Source organism: Eptatretus burgeri, chromosome 9 (assembly GCF_056783735.1).
Source record: "Eptatretus burgeri isolate ZD-2024b chromosome 9, Ebu_testis_v1, whole genome shotgun sequence".
In the NCBI taxonomy this organism is placed as follows: Eukaryota; Metazoa; Chordata; class Myxini; order Myxiniformes; family Myxinidae; genus Eptatretus; species Eptatretus burgeri.
In genome coordinates this window covers 85,369,997-85,391,438 of record NC_140969.1, presented here as the reverse complement: position 1 = coordinate 85,391,438, position 21,442 = coordinate 85,369,997, and the positions used below count along the sequence as shown (strand labels likewise).

The 21,442-nt window shown below is 44.8% G+C and overlaps 1 protein-coding gene across 1 annotated transcript in view; it reads left to right on the top strand.

Moving 5' to 3' along the window:
• The window catches only part of LOC147020515 (thioredoxin-related transmembrane protein 1-like), a 45,782-nt gene that overhangs the window by 6,775 nt on the left and 17,565 nt on the right, over positions 1-21,442 (top strand). The window contains exons 2-4 of the mRNA XM_085895911.1: positions 13,065-13,180; positions 16,068-16,113; positions 16,864-16,992. Of these exons, the coding sequence (XP_085752037.1) occupies positions 13,065-13,180; positions 16,068-16,113; positions 16,864-16,992 (291 nt within the window). The remainder of the gene's footprint in view (positions 1-13,064; positions 13,181-16,067; positions 16,114-16,863; positions 16,993-21,442) is intronic.

Below are 21,442 nucleotides of genomic sequence, written 5' to 3'. Positions count from 1 at the left end.
ATACATTCCACCAACTCAACCCCATTGTCCCCTCTTAGCTCTACCTGTGTGTGCTCATATTTTATTTTATTTAATTAGTTTCCCTCTATTTCTTCTATCTCCGTCACCTCGTTTATTACTTCCGTTTCTTCCTGGCTCTTCGTCTCTGTTAATTTCTCCGTCTCCGTCACCTCTTTTAATTTTTCCGTCGTCCCCTCGTGTCTCAGTTTACACGTCTCCCCATCAATTATCATGATGTCGCTCGTCCCCTCGACCTTACCCGTCTCCATCGCGGGCCGGACACAATTTGCACTCCCTCTGGTCGGTTAGGTCGCTCCGCCACGTGGTGCCACCATTTTGCAGTCCATTGTCCGCATTTCGCCACGTACAATCGCCCTTTTGCCCCGCCTGGAGACTCAATCCCATGCTCTGTATCTCCCCTCGCTGCGTTCGCATATCACCCCTCATGTCATCCATTTTGTGCTCCATCGCTTGCGCATCCGATTTTATTTCGTTCTTCATGTCATCCATTTTCTGCGTCAAAATTTCCAACAGCTGGCTCATGTCAAATGACGGAGCCGATCCGCCATGATGGTGTGTGGAAACGGCCAGGATCAGGGAGGAGATTTGACGGGGGGGGGTGTCATATGCCGCCCCTGCACCCCTTACGGACTCTGAGCTTGGTTGCGGGGGCACGACTTCTTGCCTGGGGATGGTGTCCTGGACCATGGGTTCGTCTACCATTCCATCTACCTCACTACCCACCTGTTTCAGCCCATCTTGGCTTGCAATGTCGCGTGTTGAGAATAAAATTTGAAATTCTCGTAATTTGGGGGAAACGGGGGGGGGGCGGGGGATTGCTCCCTACACCCCTGATCCGAATCCGTGAATTTTGTGGAGACGGAAGGGTTCGAATCCCGCTCCTGAACACCAATTTGTTGCGGAGCCGGGCGTCGGTTGCAAGCACGACCGCTAGGTGGAGCAGTAGGGTCGACTCTACCGAACACCTGAAATCTAGATCGTACCTTTTGGAAAACTCCGAAAGGTACGAGTCCCTTACAGGACTGTGAATCGTCAATAAATCAACCACCTGGGACAGGGTTATCTGCCAAACTTCAAAATACCTGGAGGCCCACGTGGCGAGCTACCGAGGATTCACACCCTCGACGGCACTCGTACAGGACGAGCCATATGCGTGCTCGACCCGTGCGTAACCCGAGCGGATGGTTACCGAGGTCCCGTCGGTCCAAATGTACAATTTGCCGCTTCCCAAATTTCCCAACACGCACCGTGCTAAGCCAATGAAAGAAACACAAAAACGAGCCGAAAAATTTAACAGGGGATTTATTTATCATGGGGGGCAGGGGGGAGCACGCATGGAGCAGAGTTATCTGATTATAAGAAATGCATTATGTACAAGGCAAAAAGCACTTATCCAGTTTCTACTTACAGACGGGCCCACAGACAGACACACACCCAAAAGAAACGAAAGGGACCTTCCCGCCTCGTGCGGTCTTTGACGAAACGAGTGAACCAGACCGGCGTAGAGATGCGACCAGCCCAGCGTTGACGAGAGGCAACCAGCGTCGACGAGATGCGACCCGCGCTGCAGCAGACCAGACGCGCTCGAGCTGACGGAGAACAAGACTCCAGCGACAGGAATACATGAGAGCAGACGCCAGCGACAGGACGAGATCAATCTCCCCCATTCGTCCAAAATCACCAACCTTTTTTCTCTCGGAGGGAGGGGCCTCTTTCCCTGACCACTCGCCTCTTGATTGGCCGGAACCATTGCGCGATTCCCTGGCCGCCCTCCATTGGACAGACGCACGGTAGGCGGGGCAACTCCCACCCTTCTGGGCGGAGTCCCGAGTGGAGGCGTTTGTGGCTCCACTCATCTCTGGCCGCGTGCTTAATGGCGATCGTGTTGAGTCAGAAAAGGGGAGGGTGAGACGCCCGACCCTGGCTGATTGGCTAAGGAGGGACGCCATGCCTACGCTAGACTCCGCCCATGTGCGCGCTTGCTGGCGAGCATGCGAAGAATGCCACGAGCAGAGTGTTGTTGCTGTGAGAGCGAAGATGGTGTGGATGTAAAAATCCTAACTATAAAAATAACTCACAACGCATGTATGTAATTCCCATTAGACACAGGTAGGGGGCCCTAACTAGAAACACAGACTTATCAAAATAACTAAGCTACGAGGATGGCTGTCTGTCTGTGTGCATGAGGCTTCCAGATTCGTAACAATATTACACATACACCTCCCGGAATCCAGAAATGTCAAATATGTCCGAATTGGACAAATTAACACTTCTTTAGGAGTCAGAACTGCTTGTAAATTCGATTCTCGAGCTTAAATGTTGTAATTGTGCTTAGTTTAAGAGATACTCATGGTGATTGCATGTGCAAAAATGAAATAAAGCTGCGAACGCTGCCGTCTCCGGGTGTTTATAAGCATTGCAATGTACCCAGCGATTTGTAGCCATGATGAGCAGGCATTCGGTAATATGAGTGAGGAAAGTAAGAAAAAACTTTATCGTTAAGAAATCGTTACAGCCTGTTCTAAGTCAAGGTATGGTTGAGCAGGCCAAAAAACATGGCGGCTTCTTACCCCGGCGAGGTTACCCAGGAAACGCCTTCAGACCCCAAAGAACGTGGTGGCCGAGGAAGCGCCTGATGAAGGATATAAATAAGTAAGGCCTTTAATTATCTCCAAAATGGGTGTTTTCATTAACCCAAACACCTAATTTTCCCTCTTGCACTTCCTTGGAGTTTTCTTAGTTTGTATGCAAGGTTTCAGGCTGCGAGGTTTCATGGTTTTGGAGTTATGGAGGACACACACACACACACACACACATTTATTGGTATATATATATATATATATATCTGGCTCCATCTCTCAATTTTTTAATTAGGCCTATGTTGATCTTTTGACCTCAAAAATAATTGGTGGTTGAACTCAGTGACCTGATACGCAAATCCTGTTCAAATTTCAATTCAGAGAAAAATTGAGGATTTTAGAAACTGCTCCTAAGTTGTTGAACATTGGTTTATGTTGACCTTTTGGCCTATTTTGTGCTCAAAAAATTGGTGGTTGAATTCAGTGAGCTGATATGAAAATCCTGTTCAAATTTCAAGTCAATCGGATGAAAGTTTGAGGATTTTAGAAATTTGGCGACAGTCGTCGTGAGGTCAACAGAGATCTGAAAGTTTCAGAATGGTCGGTTGAGCGGTTTGGGCTGTAGGCGAGTGGACAGACAAATTAAAAATCAATCCTGGAGCGACACTTGGCAAAAGTATGTTTATGGGACGGGTTCATTTCGTGGAAGCAGAATTTGATTGTCGACCTTTCCCTGCATGCGCGTGTGGGCCACTGCCTGTTTGACTGTTTTTGTCCATTCCATCATCTTCCCGTGAGATGTGGGGAAAAAAAGAAATAAAATGCCACTCTGCATCCAGCCCAAAATCTATGTGGAGGCAAAGCTTCAGGAAGTTGAACTTGTTTTTATATTGCCCCGCACAGCTTTTGGAAAAGTAGAAAATTCTGATGAGATCTTCGAACTGTGAGATAAGGAAAGAAGGGACCATGTAATGGTGGTGTAATGTTTCATTGATGCAGAAAGGATGTATAGGGTCGACAGTCAGTCCCTTTGTAATTAAGTTACTGCACATGTGGATCTAAGCTTCCAATGTTTCATTGTGATTCATTAGTGGGAAAACGTCTCCAGAGTGTTTTGCAAGCAGCCTCACATGTATCCAAGTCCCAATCACCGAGTTGTTATCTTGCCAAAACGAAGTTTTTGCAAGATATGTTAGTCAGCTTGTATGTTTTTTTTTTGTTTGTTTGTTTGTTTGTTTGTTTGTTTGTCTGTAATCACGTATAAAAAATTCTGCAGGCACAGTTATCATTGGAAATTTTTGTAACTTCGCATATCAGAGGCCTATAGAGGTCCCGTTCAGTGCACAAAATTTTGAAGGTCAAGGTCAAAGGTCAAGGTCACTTTGTCGCAAATCAGGGGAGTCGACGAAACCCTTATTTTTTGAGTAATTTTGATCGGATCGTCTTCAAACTTCATGGGAATATAGTTCATGGTCTGGCGCTCAGCTGATTCATTTTTGGTGGCGATTGGCCTTGGCCTTCATGGTTAGCGCCTGAGGTCAAACATATTTGACCCCAAGGTCAAATTTTCAAGTTTTAGGAACCATATCGTGTAGTACCTCAAATTGAACACCTCAATGAGTGCTTTGTAGATATGTCAAGCTTGAGACATTATGACGGCATTTGGTGACGTTATGAGGCAAAAGCATATTTTTCATGGTTACTCTGTAGAACGATTCTCATTGGAATCTCTCGGAGGCAGATATTCCTCAAGGAGTTGCTCCTGGTGGATAGCAGCTCTGTTCACCTCAGTGTGACCTTAAAGAAGTCACATGTGGTCACCTTTTGGCAAGATACGCGTCACCCTGCGGGTGACTTTTTTTTTTTTGATGTTGCCAGGCTTTAATGCCTTCAACCCAAGCTCGATTTTCGTTATTTCCCTCAGTGTTGAATGGGGAATGCCTTTTCTGAAGAAAGTATCTGCATTGATTTCTGTAGCCATCTTGAACAGGATGCTTGAACAATGTCCACATGATCCCGACGTGATGCTGCACAACCAGAACACTTCGTGTCAAGAACACTCCCAATTGAGGAGCCTTTTTCTCCCATATCGTTAAAGCTTCACACGTGAGGGAGCAGGCTTCATAAACCTATGATAAAATTGCACCCTTATGTTTTCATTTGCTCTCTCTCTCTCTCTCTCTCTCTCTCTCTCTCTCTCTCTCTCTCTCTCTCTCTCTCTCTCTCTCTCTCACTCACTCACTCACTCACTCACTCACTCACTCACTCACTCACTCACTCACTCACTCACTCACTCACTCACTCACTCACTCACTCACTCACTCACTCACTCACTCACTCACTCACTCTCGTCTGTCATATTGAAGACCTACCTGCAAAATCGAACAAAAAAATTGGATTAGAGAAATTTGTTCTTCATGCAAAGGGGCTTTGTGCCCACTCTGTAGAAGTACTGATGAAGATCACCAGCAGCTCTCCACTAAAGAAAGTGAGAGCAGAGAGAAGGCAGTGATGTAAAATGCAAACAAGAGTGGAGCAACTGGGAAAAATGTTTTGGACCTTTTGCATTAGCTGTGTGTCTCTGCAGACGGGTGTGGGCCTAATCCTATAGCTTTGAGGTACACATACTCACCTCAACAGTCTAGCCTAGGTTTGAATCCTGACACAGCTGTAAACTGTCGTCCTGGTGTTTCCCGTGCAGGGTGATGCAGCAATGTGTGCGCCTTCCCTCAGATAGACGTTAAGCTGGGTGTCTCATCCGCTATCATTAGTTGGTAGACTTTAAATATCACACGGTATCCTTCGTGAAGAGTAGGCGAGTTATTGTCGGCACCCTGAACAAATTATGAATTCCTGCGTAGACTGCGGCAGCAAGTGGTCTCATCTTCCTGGAGGTTACTTGAACACCAAGTTACACTGATTGCTATCTCAGTTTCTGCACTGAGATTGCTATATAAATAAATTAACCAGGTAGTCGTATGTTTCATGTGAATTTCCTTATTCGGATACAAAGTGCAACCAACAATCCTAACTCCTAAGAAACCAACATCTTCAACTCAATTTCAGTGGTGTAAAATTTTGGATTTCGCTTTCTTTCTCATTATTAGCCTTGTCTGTTCCTAAGGGATGGGAAAGTCCATTGTAATCGATCTGTGTGCCGGTGAGGGAACAAATTGCATGCAGATCTACTTTAATATAGATTGTTTCTGCTCGGGAATGTTTTACTGCATTAATGCAGTCATCACTCCAAGCTCACCTGAATCCATGGTCTGGTGAGATGTTTTAACCATTATCTCCTGTTGGTGTCTAACTTTTATAAAGAATGGATGGCTGATTCACCCCCATCAAATAATTAAATACAACCTACTATGTTTAAAAGCGGTGTAACTTATAGATTGTGGTTACAAGCCTTTTCCGACAAACTATAATGGAGCAAATGTATTGTTACGAATTTCGGTCCGCCCGGCGTGCGATCGGCCACGTAACTCGTATCGCGACCGTGTCGCCCACCGGGACGGACAATTCAGTCGTGACCCTCCTTGGAACTACCGCCAGGAGCTAGTCACGGGTGGGTCTTTCGACCCCACCACAATCGTGCCAATCGGCCACCCGCGCAGGATAGGGTTGTTCGCCAAACTCGACCTACCTAAGTACCTGCGCGGGTAGTTAACCGGGCGATCGTACCTCGCCGCTGGCCGGCCTCTGACACGAACCGCTTAAGCGGTCCGTTCCGTGCTTCAGTGATAACCGAGCGGTGTTATCGCCGGCCCCGACGGACGTGATTATTTACCGGGTGCTTACACCCTTCTACCAATTCCTTCCGTGATGCAAGATGGAACTTTCAAACAAAGGAAAGGACGCAACGAAACGGGAAACAGTTCGACAAGTACATTTATTCCACACTCAGACAAGGCAAGCACATATTCACAGCCATACAATAAGAATGCACGTATAACAGTCAAAGCAATGAAAGCAAGAATTACAACCGACTACAAGCAAAGGTTTATTTTACATGCACTTAAACAGTTTCTACTTTTCAAGACACGGCGCCATAACACGCATTCACACAAAAGCAAAGGAAAGACCCCCTCAAAGGCAAGGGAGTCAGACTGGGCCCGTGGGCCGAATGCGCGTGGAACCTGGATGAGCGGCCAGTTTCACGAGACCGAAGGGTCCTACCCGTGCCCTCGTGGTGCGATGGCGGGCAAGCCGCAATGTCAGCGTAGCTGCGCCTGGCTTCGTGCCCCTCGCGTGGTCGGCGAGCTCTCTCCGGCACTCCCCGTCTGCCTTTCCCGTCGACTTTGAGCTCCGTCTCCCGACTCGACTGCCCTGCCGACACTGCAGACTTGACTTCGTCTCCCGACACTCCGCCGCTTCCACTCCACTGCTCCCACTTGGTTCTCTGCCGACGTACTGCGCAACTTGACTTCCCGCTTGACTTCCCTCTGCAAGCTGCGCCGTGCTCGCGCCTATATAGCCCGGGGGAGGGGCGTATATGTAAATTTCTGGATCACAGCGGATTCGGAGGCGGGGCTATACTACCCGATGCTCAGTCATTGTGCGGATGAGAAGGGGGCGTGAAGCATTCCTGATCCGCTTTTTGAGGTGAACGGAATGCATTCACAGCCCATGGCACGATGTGTGGTAGAAAGGCGGAGGTGGTGGGAGTTTGGTTGTTGGCGGGCGTCGTTTGAGAATGGCGGTGAAGCGATGTTTGCAGGATGGAGTTGTGGAGGTAAAGAGGTGAAGGTGTTGGTGTTTGAGTTGTTGGGGGATTATTGGTCCAAAATAATGACAGAGAAATGAAAAACGGCTAACTCAAAGGATCGCAGCCCGGTGAACACGGAAAATTCCCTTTAAACAACGGTAGGGAAATCTAACTACACAATTACTTATCGTCATAACTGATCTAAGGACCCTTTATGGTGTATTGCGAATTAACACAGCTGTAACAGTATGTTTGTATTTCCTCTCTATACTGCCCAGTGTGCCATGCCCTCCCTATAAGTTTTCCGTTCAATGTAAAACAACCAAAACGACTGTTAAAAGGATCATCCAATATCAAAAGGTTGTAGCCAATAGACGTCATGGGGCTTGTGAAGGTGACAGTACGTAAAGGCCTCAGGCTTCAGGCCAGTGCATTTGAATTATCCGAGCTGTATAACCACGATGCATTATGTATGCACATGAGAAGTACGCATGTTTTGCTTCATGTACGTAACCTGGGTTATTTTCTACTAGCAAAGTACCCGTCTTCGACTGGTAATTCATAAATGAAAGCATATGTCGGTTACTCACAGTTTCTGTGGAGTCAATTTTGTTACGAACGGGTCTTTTCGGTCGTCTACTGCAGCACAATTTTAAAAACAATGTTCCTCGTTTTCTTGTCTGGGGCATGGACGTGCAGCTTTGATCTTGATCCAACTCTAGATGCCTCAACATAAAAGCATTCCATATGAGAAAACAGGCGAACACAGATCTCGTCCGATTATGCTGAACATCTGTCCCTGTGCTTTGTTTATTGTCATGGCAAAGCAAGGTCGTAAGGGAAATTGTAATCTACGGAACTGGAATGGCAGGTCACTGTTGGATGGGAGAAGTGGTATCCTTGGAATTAATGCATGTTTTCCTGCTGCCGGTCCATTAATCAGGATTACTTCAATCACATTTGGGCTCATTCGGTGGACTGTACTGCGGGTGCCATTCATGATATTGTCACGGATTTGGAAACCTTGTGCACACAAGCATCCAGAATCCCCGTAGTTCAGTTATGTCGATAAGTATGTGTTAATCGTTAGAATCCTTCCTTCTGTCTAATGGGAATTTTGTGTGTGCGCTACGGGTTATTTTCCAGTTATTTTTTTTTTTTACATCTTCAACAACTACATCTACAACAACTACATCCTCGCATCACCAACTACAACAACAACGCCATCGCCCACGTGCATCGTGTCACGTACAGGGGTGAGGTTCCCTCTAGCCACCGTGAGCTCATCCAATCAACTGTGGCCACTAGTCGTCCGACAACCCCCCGGCCAATCAGGAGGTGAGTGGCGAGGAGAAGAGGCCCCTCCCACCTAAAGAGGAGTAGAATGGTTGTGAGGAACAGTTTTTGGGCAGACCGGGTGATCATGGCGATGGCAGAGTGGTTGTGAGAGACGAGAGGACGGCAGACAGGAGGATCGTGACGATTCTGAGCAGTCTGTCGTCGTGGCAGACAGTCGTGTGTGGTGGTTGGAGCGGTCTGGGACAGTGGTGGTCGTGGTTGAGCGGTTTCGTTCGTGGGCCGTGGCCTTCGGGTCGTGGGTTCGAGTCCCGCCAGTGGTTCGGGTCGGTGTGACCGCACGAGGCGGGACAGTACCCGGCTAGGCCCCTGCCCTCAGCTCACCTTCCCACCGAGCTGAAAGGCTGAAAATAGACCCACGAGGTCGTGTGTGTGTGTGTGTGTGTGTGTGTGTGTGTGTGTGTGTGTGTGTGTGTGTGTGTGTGTGTGTGTGTGTGTGTGTGTGTGTGTGTGTGTGTGTGTGTGTGTGTGTGTGTGGCGCTGTCCTGTAGGTAGAATTGTTAAGTGCTTTTTCTTTGCTCATTGTACATTGACTGCCTTTTATTCGGATAACTCTGCTCTGTGTACTCCCCTCTCCGATTATTATCGTAAAATAACCCCCCAACCCCCCCCCCCCCCCCGTGTTAAATGGTCCAGTTAGTTTCTGTCCTTTCTTTTATTGACCCAGCATGGTTCGGATTTGAGAATTAGTGAGGCCGTTTGGGCGGGTAAATTGTTAATTTGGTCCGGCGCGGCTTTGGTAACTTCTGCTCGGTTACGCCGGATCCGAGTCGGTGATAGCGACTCGATTCGGACAAAGTCGGCAGAGGGTGTGGTTTCCCCGGTAGTTGGACGGCGTGAGTACTTAGGTAAATTGGAATTAGACAAGTGGACCCTACCTCACGCCGTCAAAATATTGGCGACCACTGTCCTTTCAGTGACCCGTCGGCTCCGGGGTCACAACCTATAAATTCCGGGTGTTCGGTGGGAGACGGCTCTACTGCTCCACCTCGTGGTCGTTTATCGCCACCGAACCCCGGCCCACAACAATATTTGGTGGATCCAATGAACGTAGAACAATAACTGGGCAGCCCACTTTCAGCTTAAGTTTGTGTGGTGGTATCCCTGATATTTCAATGGAATTCAGAAATTCAACGGGAAAGTGCACCGCTTCCTCCGGAATGAGTGTGGTGTTGATTGCATTACATATCTTGACTTCTCCTGGGAAGCGGTCAATGACGGTAGAGTTGACAGCATCCACTGTTTCATTTGGAGGTGCGAGTATTGCTCGTTCTAACAACCAGTTGTTGTCGTTTGGAGCACGTCCAGTGAATCCGACATAGATTTCCTCGATTAATTTGGATGGAGTTTCGTGCTGGTGGATCCCTTCTAGTAAAGTGATGGTGTCCGGTTTATTTTCAACAGGGTAGTTACCGTCTCCAATGTTCATGAGGAGGTCGGCATAATTAGCAGCGGTGGGGTTGTTTAAAAGCTGTGCTAGTATGTTGTCATGCAGTCGGGACATTGTAACGTTGCGCCATAGCGGCGATCGCTTCAGTGTCGCATCGACTATGTTTGCATGTGTTCCTTGCTTCACAACGGGTAGTATTTGGCAGAAGTCTCCACAGAACATTACCGGGATGCCACCAAATGGTTTTGAATTTCCACAAATATCCTGTAGGGTCCTATCGATCGCTTCCAACACGGCCCTGTGTGTCATCGGAGCCTCGTCCACAATAATGGCTTTGGCTTCGTTCATCACTCAAGCGATTGCTGTCCCTTTTTTCATAGAGCAGGTTGGTGTATCTTGTTTGTGAGCATTCAGGGGTACTTTGAAGGCGGAATGTAGAGTACGTCCCCCTGTTAGTAAAGTTGCGGCTATACCACTCGATGCTGTAGCAATAGCGATATGGCCATTCGATCTGATCTTTGCGAGAATTAAATTCAAGAGGAACGTTTTACCTGTCCCTGTGTATCCCTGTCCCTGTCCCTGCGTCAACAAAGGTGATACCGCAGCGCTGTGTGTTTACTTTGTCGAGAAATAGTGCATATATTTTTTCTCTCTGATTTGCCATCAGCCGATGCTCGTGGTTGTTGATGTACTGGTTTTGTTCACATACGTCGAAATTCGCATACCGAACGTATTCCTGTGCGTGGTTTGCGGCCGTTATACGGTCAATGACAGGGAGGTTGTAGTTATCCAGAGTTTGACCTCCTTGTGCGAGGATGTGGTCTTCTATTTCCATCAAGCAAAGATTGTACATTTCCCCTGCGCGGTCGTCGTCAACATGAACGTTGTGGCGATGGAAAAAATCCTCTGCTAACGCAGCTTTATGATCATTCCAGAGTGCGAGTGGGTTACTTGGTTCACAAAAAATCAACAGGACAATGAATAATTCCCGAAGACTTTGCGGGCTCTGTCCAATAGTTGTCTCTCGCAAGTTCATAACGAAAAGTACATCGAGCCACCTTCCCGGGCCAATTTTCAGGAGGATACGATTTGATTTGACGTCGCAAAACGGGAACAAAATTCGGCGTTTCTCTCTTATTGTATAGATTTTCGAGAGCAATCGAGGCAGTGGTCTGTTGTCGAGACACCACAGAGTTAAAGGAATGTGTCAAAAGAACGTGTTGCACGCTTGGAACAAGACCACCCCTCGCGCAGGTACTCTACTCGTACCATTAATACACTGAGTAAATGTAAACTTTACTTTGACATTTGCAAAGGTTAAATATCCAGGTGGTCTGGTGAGATACAGAGTTACAGATACAGTGTCTTCTGCAGAGTAAACTGCTTATTCACCATTGAGAAATGAGGCCAAAAATGATATACAGCACGATATCTCAAAAGTTGTGGATGGATTTGGATGAAATTTGGTGGACACGTTGGGTGTGTGGACACAAAGAAGAGTTGATTCGATTTTGGTGAAGATCCGTATCTGGATCTAGATACAAGAATTATTTAATTTTTAAAGTGATTCTTCACCATTGAGAGATAGGGCCAAAAACGATAATATGGCATGATATTTCAAAAAATGTATTGGGCCATATATGTTTGTGTGGATCAGGCATTGTGTGATGGAGGTATGTGCTCTACCGAGTGCCCTTCCAGTTAATTATTTGTATCCACAGTTTTACCACCATCTAGTGTAGCCTGGTGTTGGCTTCGCAGTTAGGGTGGTGGCTTGGGATCCTACGGTCCTGAGTTCCAGTCCCATTGGCCACTGAATTAACACCAGGGGGTTGACTCAGCCTGTCATCCTTCCGAGGTCGGCGAAATGAGCACCCAGTATACTGGTGATAGGGGCACTGCATCAGCCTCATAGCCGCGCCCCTAACCAGTGATGCAACCAGCAGCCAAAAAGGCAGCAGACTATAGGAACCACCAACTACAATCCATACACAGACTGAACAAACATCATTGAACTAGATATCTGCAATCACAAAGCGGTCTCCAAGGGTAAGCCTCCCCCAGCCGGAGGTTGGCGATCGCACGCGACTTACCCTTGGCGCGTGATCCAATGATGGCCATATTTTTTTCAGACCACCATATAACCTTAGCCATAAACATTTGGGGATAGAGTGTAAATTAATAAAATGTGTTCCCATCTACAATCTATCCATAACACTCAACATCATGAAAATCAGAGGAAAATTATTCAAGTTATGATCAAAAGGTGTTTTTTATTAATTAGGTCACAATCCGATAAAAAGTAGATCAGGGACACGAATCAAATAACAGATGCACAACTTCAATGCAGATACACTGTTATGATGCAAGAGCATCTTGGAATGCCAAGCGGTCTGAGATTCCACATTGATAAAGTTAAGCGATGACAAAAAAAACGCGGTTTTTTTTTCAGACTGCCATTTGACCTCACCTTTAACCCAGAGGGGTATGATGTAAGTTTAAGCATACGTGCACCTTGATCTAGGCTATCTAGTGAGAGCAATTTTGTTCTAATTGGACAAAGCTTTGTAAAGTTCTGATGAAAAATGTTAAAATGTCGAATTAGGGCATGACCTTAAAATTAGGTCAAGGTTTAAAAAAAGTCAACACCGCAAACTTTCTATTCACATTATTGATGGGAAATTTCATTCCGAAAGTCCTAGCCAGATCCGAGATACAACTCGGAAATTGATGGTTTTGAAATTAGGAATGCAGGAAGAAAAAAAAACAACCTAAATGGTGGTTTAGTACTCCTAGGGGTCTAATAACCTCTGGGGTACCATTAAAAATTGGGGGTGCTAATTGTAGAATCAACCCTACAACAACTAATACTCTCTCCCTATTCTACAGGGGGAGTTTAATGAGCACATGTCCATATTCCCAATGTGGTTAAATCGAGTGCACAGCATTTATCTGGCTTGGTTTTGTGAGTGTTACCAGAGCTGACAATGGAAATATTACCACTTTGCAGCTATGCCCCCTGGTGCCCGGCATGCCAGCGTCTTCAGCATGATTGGCAGGCATTGAGTACCTGGAGTGAAGACTTGGGGATTCATGTGGCTAAAGTTGACATCACTGTGGAGGCTGGTAAGGATTTGGAGCCGAGGAAGCCCGTCATCGTGTGGCAGACAGTTGAGATTGGATTTTAAAATGGCACATGATACTGTGATCCACATTACCCTTGTGTTGTGTTGATATTGTTCTGGGTTCGGGATTGCGCGCGGGGCTCACGAGGGGGTTGCTCGGACCCGCGGCTTAACTTCCGACCTTGAAGCCGACAAGCCACAGATAACTCCGTGACCTGACGGGTTACTGAGCAACCACGAACGCTGTATGATGAGGCTAGTTCTGGCAGGGTCCCCACCCCAAGACTCGCATTACCTTATCGGTGATTTAGCCCCTCCCAGATGGGGAACGGCGCTCTCGACTTCCCCACCCTGTATATATTTATTATGTACGGACGAGCAAAACCGGAGGTGGGAGGTCCGCTATCTAGTGCAGTGAATCAACAGGGTACAACTTCCTGTCTATTTATTATGTACACTATGTCCAACCAGTGGGGAAACAGACAACCGAACAGGTTCGAAACAGTTTATCGAAATAAGGCACGTATCAGCAGGTAATATTCACATTCATTCTCTATCAACAATGTATAAGTCACTCCATCTCACTTGTTCTGTACCAAAATATTATTTCATCACTCACCTGTCCATGCAGATTGACATGGATTGTAAGATAAATCAAGGTGTATGTTGATGGTTATGTAAGCATTCGTACTTCTCTGCATGTTTTTGTCTGTTTGAAACTTTGATTATTAATTTGGCGTTGAATGAAGATGAAAGGATTCCCCATATCCCTCCAATCAGCAGCACACTTTGAATCTTAACAGGGAGGATAATTGGCTCTTCCAGCTTTAGTCAAGCAGTGTAAAATACCATATTTGGTAATAAAGGTCAATCAAAATGTTTCCAGTATCTATCTTCTTCTTTTAATGGACTCAATTATTCCCACCTGCTTGTGGGCTCAATGGTGGGAGGAGGAGGAGGAGTAGGTGGGGAGGTAACATTCCTGGTACTGGTTGGTCAGGCCTGATATTTGCTGCAAGAAATGGTAATTTATTTTTTCTGGCTGCCAGTGACAACTCATCCACCTTTCACAAAAGACACCGTGCAATCCCTTATAGCCACCCATGACAAGTGCTAACAGACGGGATGCCCAGTTTGACATCCATCTGGCACACACACTAATACCTATCCTTATCCATGAAACAACAGTTTACAGTTGGTTGGGGATTCAAACCCAGGCTAGACTACTCAGAGACGAGTGTGCGTACCACTAGGCCAGTCTACCAGTACCTATGGGTCAGCATTTATAGCCCCCATTGGGCTTATTCCAAAACGGGGACTTATGAATTGGGTCTCGTCTGTCTGTCTGTCTGCAGCCACATCTCGGACATGTATGGACTGATTTTGTTCAAATTTGGCACAAAGATAACACATCATGGTATACATATGCGCATCATTTTGTTTCGCAATTTGATCAAAGATGGCCGACTGGTGGCCGCTTGGTTATAAAAACCCGATGTTGACCACGTCCTCAGCCATGTCTTATATATGCATTTTCCATTCTTGTTCAAATTTCTCATACCGATAAAGAATGGTGGCTTACGTAAGCACGTCATGTTGTTTCGAAATCAGGTCCAAGATGGCTGACTGGCGGCAATTTTGTTACTGGAACGTGTCCCCAACCATTTCTCAGACATGCTTGGTCTGGTTTTGTTCAAACTTGGCAAAAGCACAGTATATATTATGGTATACATGTGCACCTCACTTTATTTTGCGAAATGATCAAAAATGGCCAACTGGTAAACTGGCGACCGTTTTAGTTGTGAATAAATATGTGTTCGCCCTTTAACTCCGTGCAGCAATATAAACTAAAACTATGGGGGCTCTGAAATCTTATGTCTTTTTCTCCTTGTTTTTTTTGTAGGTTATTTCAAAAAAGCCTCAAAGATTAAATTGATGGGAATGAGAGATACAGCATAGGTTTCTAAAGGAAACGAGAGCGAAGTCGATGGTGCGCCTTCGCAAATCCCCAACGTCCAAACTAAAACGAAGTTGAAAGATGCCAAAAAGTTCCACCAGGAATGACGCTTTATCAAATTTTGAGTTGAAAAAAATCTTCTGTTTTGACCCCTGCAATCCCAAGTCCCCACCCTCTGGGTAATGAACCGGGAGTCAAATCCCAAAAATTGTTACATATTTTATGCATCCTCCAATGTTGATTACATCTACGTTTCAATTTAAAATGTGCCTGTAATTGCATTCCTTTGATATTTGACCCCACCCCCCAGCAACCTCCACACGATCTCTGACACATCACAAAAACAAAAATACAACCACAGTAACCACAGTATCACACTTTGATTGGGCAATCGCTTTATTGATGCAGCTCCTCCTCCTTGTCATCGTCAGGCTCCGGTTCATAATAATAATGTAACAACCAACCAACCAACCAACCAACCAACCAAGTTTGCAAAACTAACATACAATTTCACCTTCGTCAAACTTATTAAAAAAAACTCCAGCGTGGTAAAAGCCGTCCTAAATATCACCTCACGAAAACTTAGAAAATTTCCCCATCAGAAATCTAATGCTAAATTCCACCGATTCAAAACTTAGAAAATTTTCAAACATTAAAATTTTTAAAGAAAGCTTAACAAAAATTTTAAGCTTCACACCCCCCTCCCCCCACCCCAGGGGGTATGGCCAAAAATGATACTGCTCTCACACCTTCTTGCTATGTGGTGATCATAACAGCCAAGTTTGGTGAACAACCACTTCGAAGGAGATAGCATGACAGACGGATTGAGCCGATTACAATATCCCTCTGTGTTTTTTAAACATTTGGATAATAACATAGTTCAATGAGGAAGTACATGATGTTTATTTTTTATTTTTTTTCTGTTTTGCAGGCCTTGGGGGGCGTTTCCTCATTTCTTCTCTACCCACAATATATCAGTGAGTCGGCAAGGCCATGCTGCTGGCTGAATGTAGCCTGAGTGCTGCTTTTTGATTTGCAAATTGGAGAAGTCAACGTGTGTGTGTGTGTGTGTGTGTGTGTGTGTGTGTGTGTGTGTGTGTGTGTGTGTGTGTGTGTGTGTGTGTGTGTGTGTGTGTGTGTGTGTGTGTGTGTGTGTGTGTGTGTGTGTGTGTGTGTGTGTGTGTGTGTGTGTGTGTGTACACGTATGTGTGCACGTGGCATTTAACTTTTTTTTTTCCTGAATCCTTCCTGTTCCACATTCTGGTTCTGCACACAAGTTAATCGTTCCACAAGTTTTATTCATGCATACTGAAATATTCTCACCTCCAACTTGCCATCATCACCTTCCATTCACTCCCTTAGTGCAGCCCCCACTCAGAACATTGTGATGCAGGAGTCTAAAGTATGATTGCTAATAACCAGTCACACATCCAAATCGTTTCTCATTCCCACAATGCATCTTGGTTGCAATAATTTTGGTACAATTTTTCTTGGCTTGCCAATCCAGTTGACACATGATTCTCCTCCTGAAGTACATTTTTAGAATTGCGTGTTTTGAACTCGCACCTGTTCATATTCACAAAGCATCGTCCTCCTGAATTCATCCCATGCTATACATAAGCCTTGCACAAATGATGAGCAGCATTATAACTGGATGTTTGGATCAAATGTGCTGATGAATGTTCCGGATATACATTTTTGCCATCAAGTCATCCTCCTGTGTGCAGCGTAAAGGATGGTCAGGTTCGCTTGTATGAGGGTGATCGCACCGAAAGTCATTTGCTGGCTTTTCTAGAGAATGAGAAGTGGAAGCTCGTGCAGCCGTTGTCTTATTGGCGGTCTCCGTCGTCTCTACCGTGAGTTACTGTCAAATACCAAACAGACGAACACGTCTTTAAAGGGCAACACCATGAAATAGGTCATTTTAAGTGCTGATTTATATATCATATTGCTAATTATTTTGCTGTTGCAACAATGTTCAACTGCATATTAGTTAGGTTTGTATTCATATAAAACTTTCATGGAATGTCATCATTATGTGGGCTTTCTTGTTGTTTACAGGGTCTAAGGTTCATGGAGGAGCTGGAACACATCACGCACACGTGCACACATAAATACAACAGATAACACTGGACGTTTGACTTCAGACAAACACAGCCATCGAGCTTGGACTGGGGGGGGGGGAGAACGTGGGGGGGGAGGGCATGACGTCTCTTCCCAGAGCACCCTGAGTACCAGCGACACCATCTTTTTATGACATCACTTTTCTCTCCGCACTCTGCAATTAAGGAGAAATTTCCTCCAAATGTTGGCATCAAGCAAGGAAGTAGCACGTACCATTTTAAGCCATTGCTATGACTTGGCTGGGGTTTGAACCAATGTTCTCCCAGACTCATAGTGGATGCTCTCACCATTACACCACTGTGTTTAGTCTGGTTTATTGTTTTATTTTGTGTTTTGGGGTGCATGTCAAGGTGGAAACTGTTTGCTTGTTTCCCTAATTTGCTCCAAAAATGTTTATCCAAAATCCAAGTTCCTTTAAGCCAAACAAGTAAGAAGCTAGAACGGCACTCGGTAGAGTGCATACCTCTGCCAGGCTGAACAGTTTAGTTTTTGTATCCCACTGATAGGATGGATCTGCATCCAGACCTGAACCAAAATCAAATACAGTGTATTGTTTTTTGCCCTCATCTCTCAATGGTGAAGAATCACTTAAAACATTTTTCTTAATTCTCATAATCTGGATCTGGATCTTCACCAAAATCTAATCGATTCATCCTTGTCACACACCCAACCTTTCCATCAAATTCCATCGAAATCCATCCACAGCTTTTTGAGATATCCTGCTCACAGACAGACAAACAGACAAATAAGAAAGATGTTGTGCAAAGCACGATACTTGCGAAATCCAAATAAACAATAGTTGTCATGGAAACTCCAATTTGGTAATTTGGAAAATTTTACCGATCAAGTGTTTGTTTTTACATGATGAAATGTTGTACATAAATTCGGTTGATCGTTGATACATTTTCTAATTGCCGCGTAACATGTTTTGGATGGCATTGACTTTGACCTTCAACAAATTGTGACCAGATTTTAGACAGATGTACTGCACGTCCATACAAATGAGCTCTTGAAAAATTCCTGAGGCTTGGCAATAATAAAATCACAAAATTATCCAATTTGATTATAATGGGGTGAAATTATTGTCATTGACACCGTTTTCTCTTTGCCATGTAGGACTTTTCCTTATGCCAAGAACCAAGAAGAGAAGAACCTGAAAAAAAAAATAATAATAATAAATGACCGTTTTTACAGCCATTTTTCCCTGCTGTGCAGGAGTTTGGCTTTTTCTTGAGGCAATGTTTTATGGCCAGATGCCCTTCCTGACGCCAACTCTGGTCGCCTCTTTCGACACACAGGGATATGGTACACCTATTCTAACCGGGGCATACACCGGGACCAGTACACTGGCACTCATTTCGCCGACCTCGGAAGGATGACAGGCTGAGTCAACCCCCTGGTGTTAATTCAGCAGCCAACGGGGCTTGAACTCAGGACACTGGGATCCCAAGCCGCCACCCTAACCACTAAGCCAACACCAGGCTTTGAAAAAAAAAAAAAAAAAAAGATAAATTTAATTAACCAATTCTATTTCGCACCCACTTAGCTTGGAAATAAGGTGGTTTACTCATGGGGGGGGGCTTTTGATTATGACTGGTGAACCTCAAGTGTTATTGCAGAAGGCCCTCAGACAGAAGGTCTGAGACTGTAGGGTCTTAGGGGACTAACGGTTCTAATGAGGACTACAAGGTTTTCAGAGTCTTAGGGTTATAAGGGGTTATGTGGGGTCTTCGGGATCTTGAGGGTCTTAAAGAGTCTTTGGGATATTTGGGGTCTCGAGGGTTTTAGGGGATCTTTGAGTGTCTTAGGGTTATAAGCAGTCTTCAGGGGAAGAGTCTTAAAAGGTTTAAATGGTCTCTTTAGACTGTACGGTATAATGGGTCATTAAGGTCTACATGTTTAAAAGGTATGTTCCAATCGTCTGTAATTAATGCAGGTAAGTAATAGATGGAGTCAAAGTCCAATAATAAGTAATTAATAGATATACTCAGTCCAACTCGTGTTCAAACAGTACGTACTTGATATACATGCTCACAGGGGTCGACCAAGACTTCAGGTTGACGAGGGTTCACCGTCCACTTGTGTTTTTCAGTTTTATATACATTATTAGCGTGGATCGGCTCGCGGTCGCTATAGAGGAACACGGTTGTTTTAATTGAGGATAATGACTGTACGTGAGTTTCTGTGTTGTCATGATTTAAACCAATCATCATACAAAATATTTCTTTTGTACAAATGTATTTGTAATATTGGTGATATTATATTTCTTTGTAATTTATTTGTAATCCAAAAAGGTCCATGTGTTCTAAAGCTCTAAATAGTCAACGGTCCAAACCGTCTAATCTGTCTGAAGGCTGTAAGCGGTCTAAATGGTATTAAGGTGTGAAGATCGAAACTTTTGAAGGTTCTCGGGGGTCCAAAGGGTATAAAGGTCTGGAGGATGAAGAGATCTGAAGGTGTCTAAAATGTTGAAAGGGTCTTGAAGGTTATAGGGGGTTTTTAAGGGTTTTAAAGGAAAAAAAAAGGTGATGTATAAATAGAGGTGGAAAAAGTCTGATTTGATGCAGTTTCCTTCTGGGTTATGGGGCAACAGAAGGTGAAGATTTTGAGGGGGGGGGGGTGTAGACTTTCTATGGACATTAGATACATTGTATTTGTGTACATACTATACATGTTGTGTATATATTGTATTAATATAAACATTGTATTAATGTACATAATGTACATGTTGTAGATATTGTATTAGTGTACATAATGTGTATATTGTGTACATATTTTTTTGGGTGGCAGGCTTGGGATTCTAGGGTCCTAAGTTCAAATCCCGACCCGTTTAATGAACACCAGGTGGGGTTGACTCAATCTGTCATCCTTCCGAAGTCGACAAAATGAGTACCAGCGTGCTGGGATGATTGAACCATTCGAGTGTCCTACGTTGGAGTGGCGATCCATCCCAGATTGTGCCCAATAGCCCAGGAGACTGCTTTGGCAGCACTGACGCTCTGTACAGAGTATGGTCCGAATATATGGATGGATGGGTCTTGAGGGGTCTTGAAGGATCTAAAGGGTCTTTAAGGTCCTTAGGGGTCTTATGTGTCTTTTGAGGCCTCATTGTCTTTTGGGTCCTCAGGGTCTTTTACATCCTCTGCATCTTTAGGGGTCTTAGGGGCTTTAAATGGTCTTCAGAGGTCGAAAGTGTCTCAGCAGTATAAAGCGTCGAAAGGTACATTTCAATAGTATGAAATTAATAGACATACGTGTGTGTAGTCAGGGTGCACATGACATTCAAAAAGGACGTAATTAATACACATATAGTCACACGGCTTCATGGCCGGACGGCTTCACCATGTTTTTTGTTTTTATATACATAGATATACATATATTTCAAGTCAAGCGGTTAAAAATTGACAATTTGTGACCTTGACCTTTGACCTATTGACCTCAAAATAAACAGGCTTCCAGCTTGTCACTACCTCTACCAGTTGGTGAAGTTTCGTGAAGATTGGAGTAAAAATGTGACTTGTAGGTGATTAACGGACAAGCCAGTAGGCGGCGATGGATCGCCGAGCATGGAAACTATAAGATATAAAGCAAAATGGATGTCATATAGCGGATAGGGAATCACCTTAAGATTATGCATATCAAATTTCATCCAGTTCCATCTACTGATAACTACTCGGTATCCATTTGAATGAAAAATACCGAAAATGCGGTTTGAAATCAGAAATCCCCAAAGTTTGAGGGGGTGCTGTGGGTGAACAAAGATCTAAATCGTAAATCTGGCTTGATCGTTTGTGCGCAATGTATTCCAGACGATTAGTGTGAATTTTCATGACCATCCGACCATAACCCGAGGAGGAGTAGCATTTGGCACGATGGCACCTCCAGCTCTCGCATATTATCGATTTTTGTACTAATTGACCTTTGACCCCTGACCTAAGTGAAATCGGTCAATATATCCTGAGGCAAAGTTGTAGTACTCATTGAGTACCATGAACCTGCAAAGTTTCATTCGTATCGATGCACTCACCTGGTCGCTAGGGGGGCCTTCAATTTTCGCGCATACCCTAATTGTAGGGGGCGCTGCAGGTAAAGTATTCCATATATCACAAAAACCGGAATATATTTGATAGAGCATCACCTGTAGATCATTCATGCCAAATTTCATAACCCTACGTGGGATAA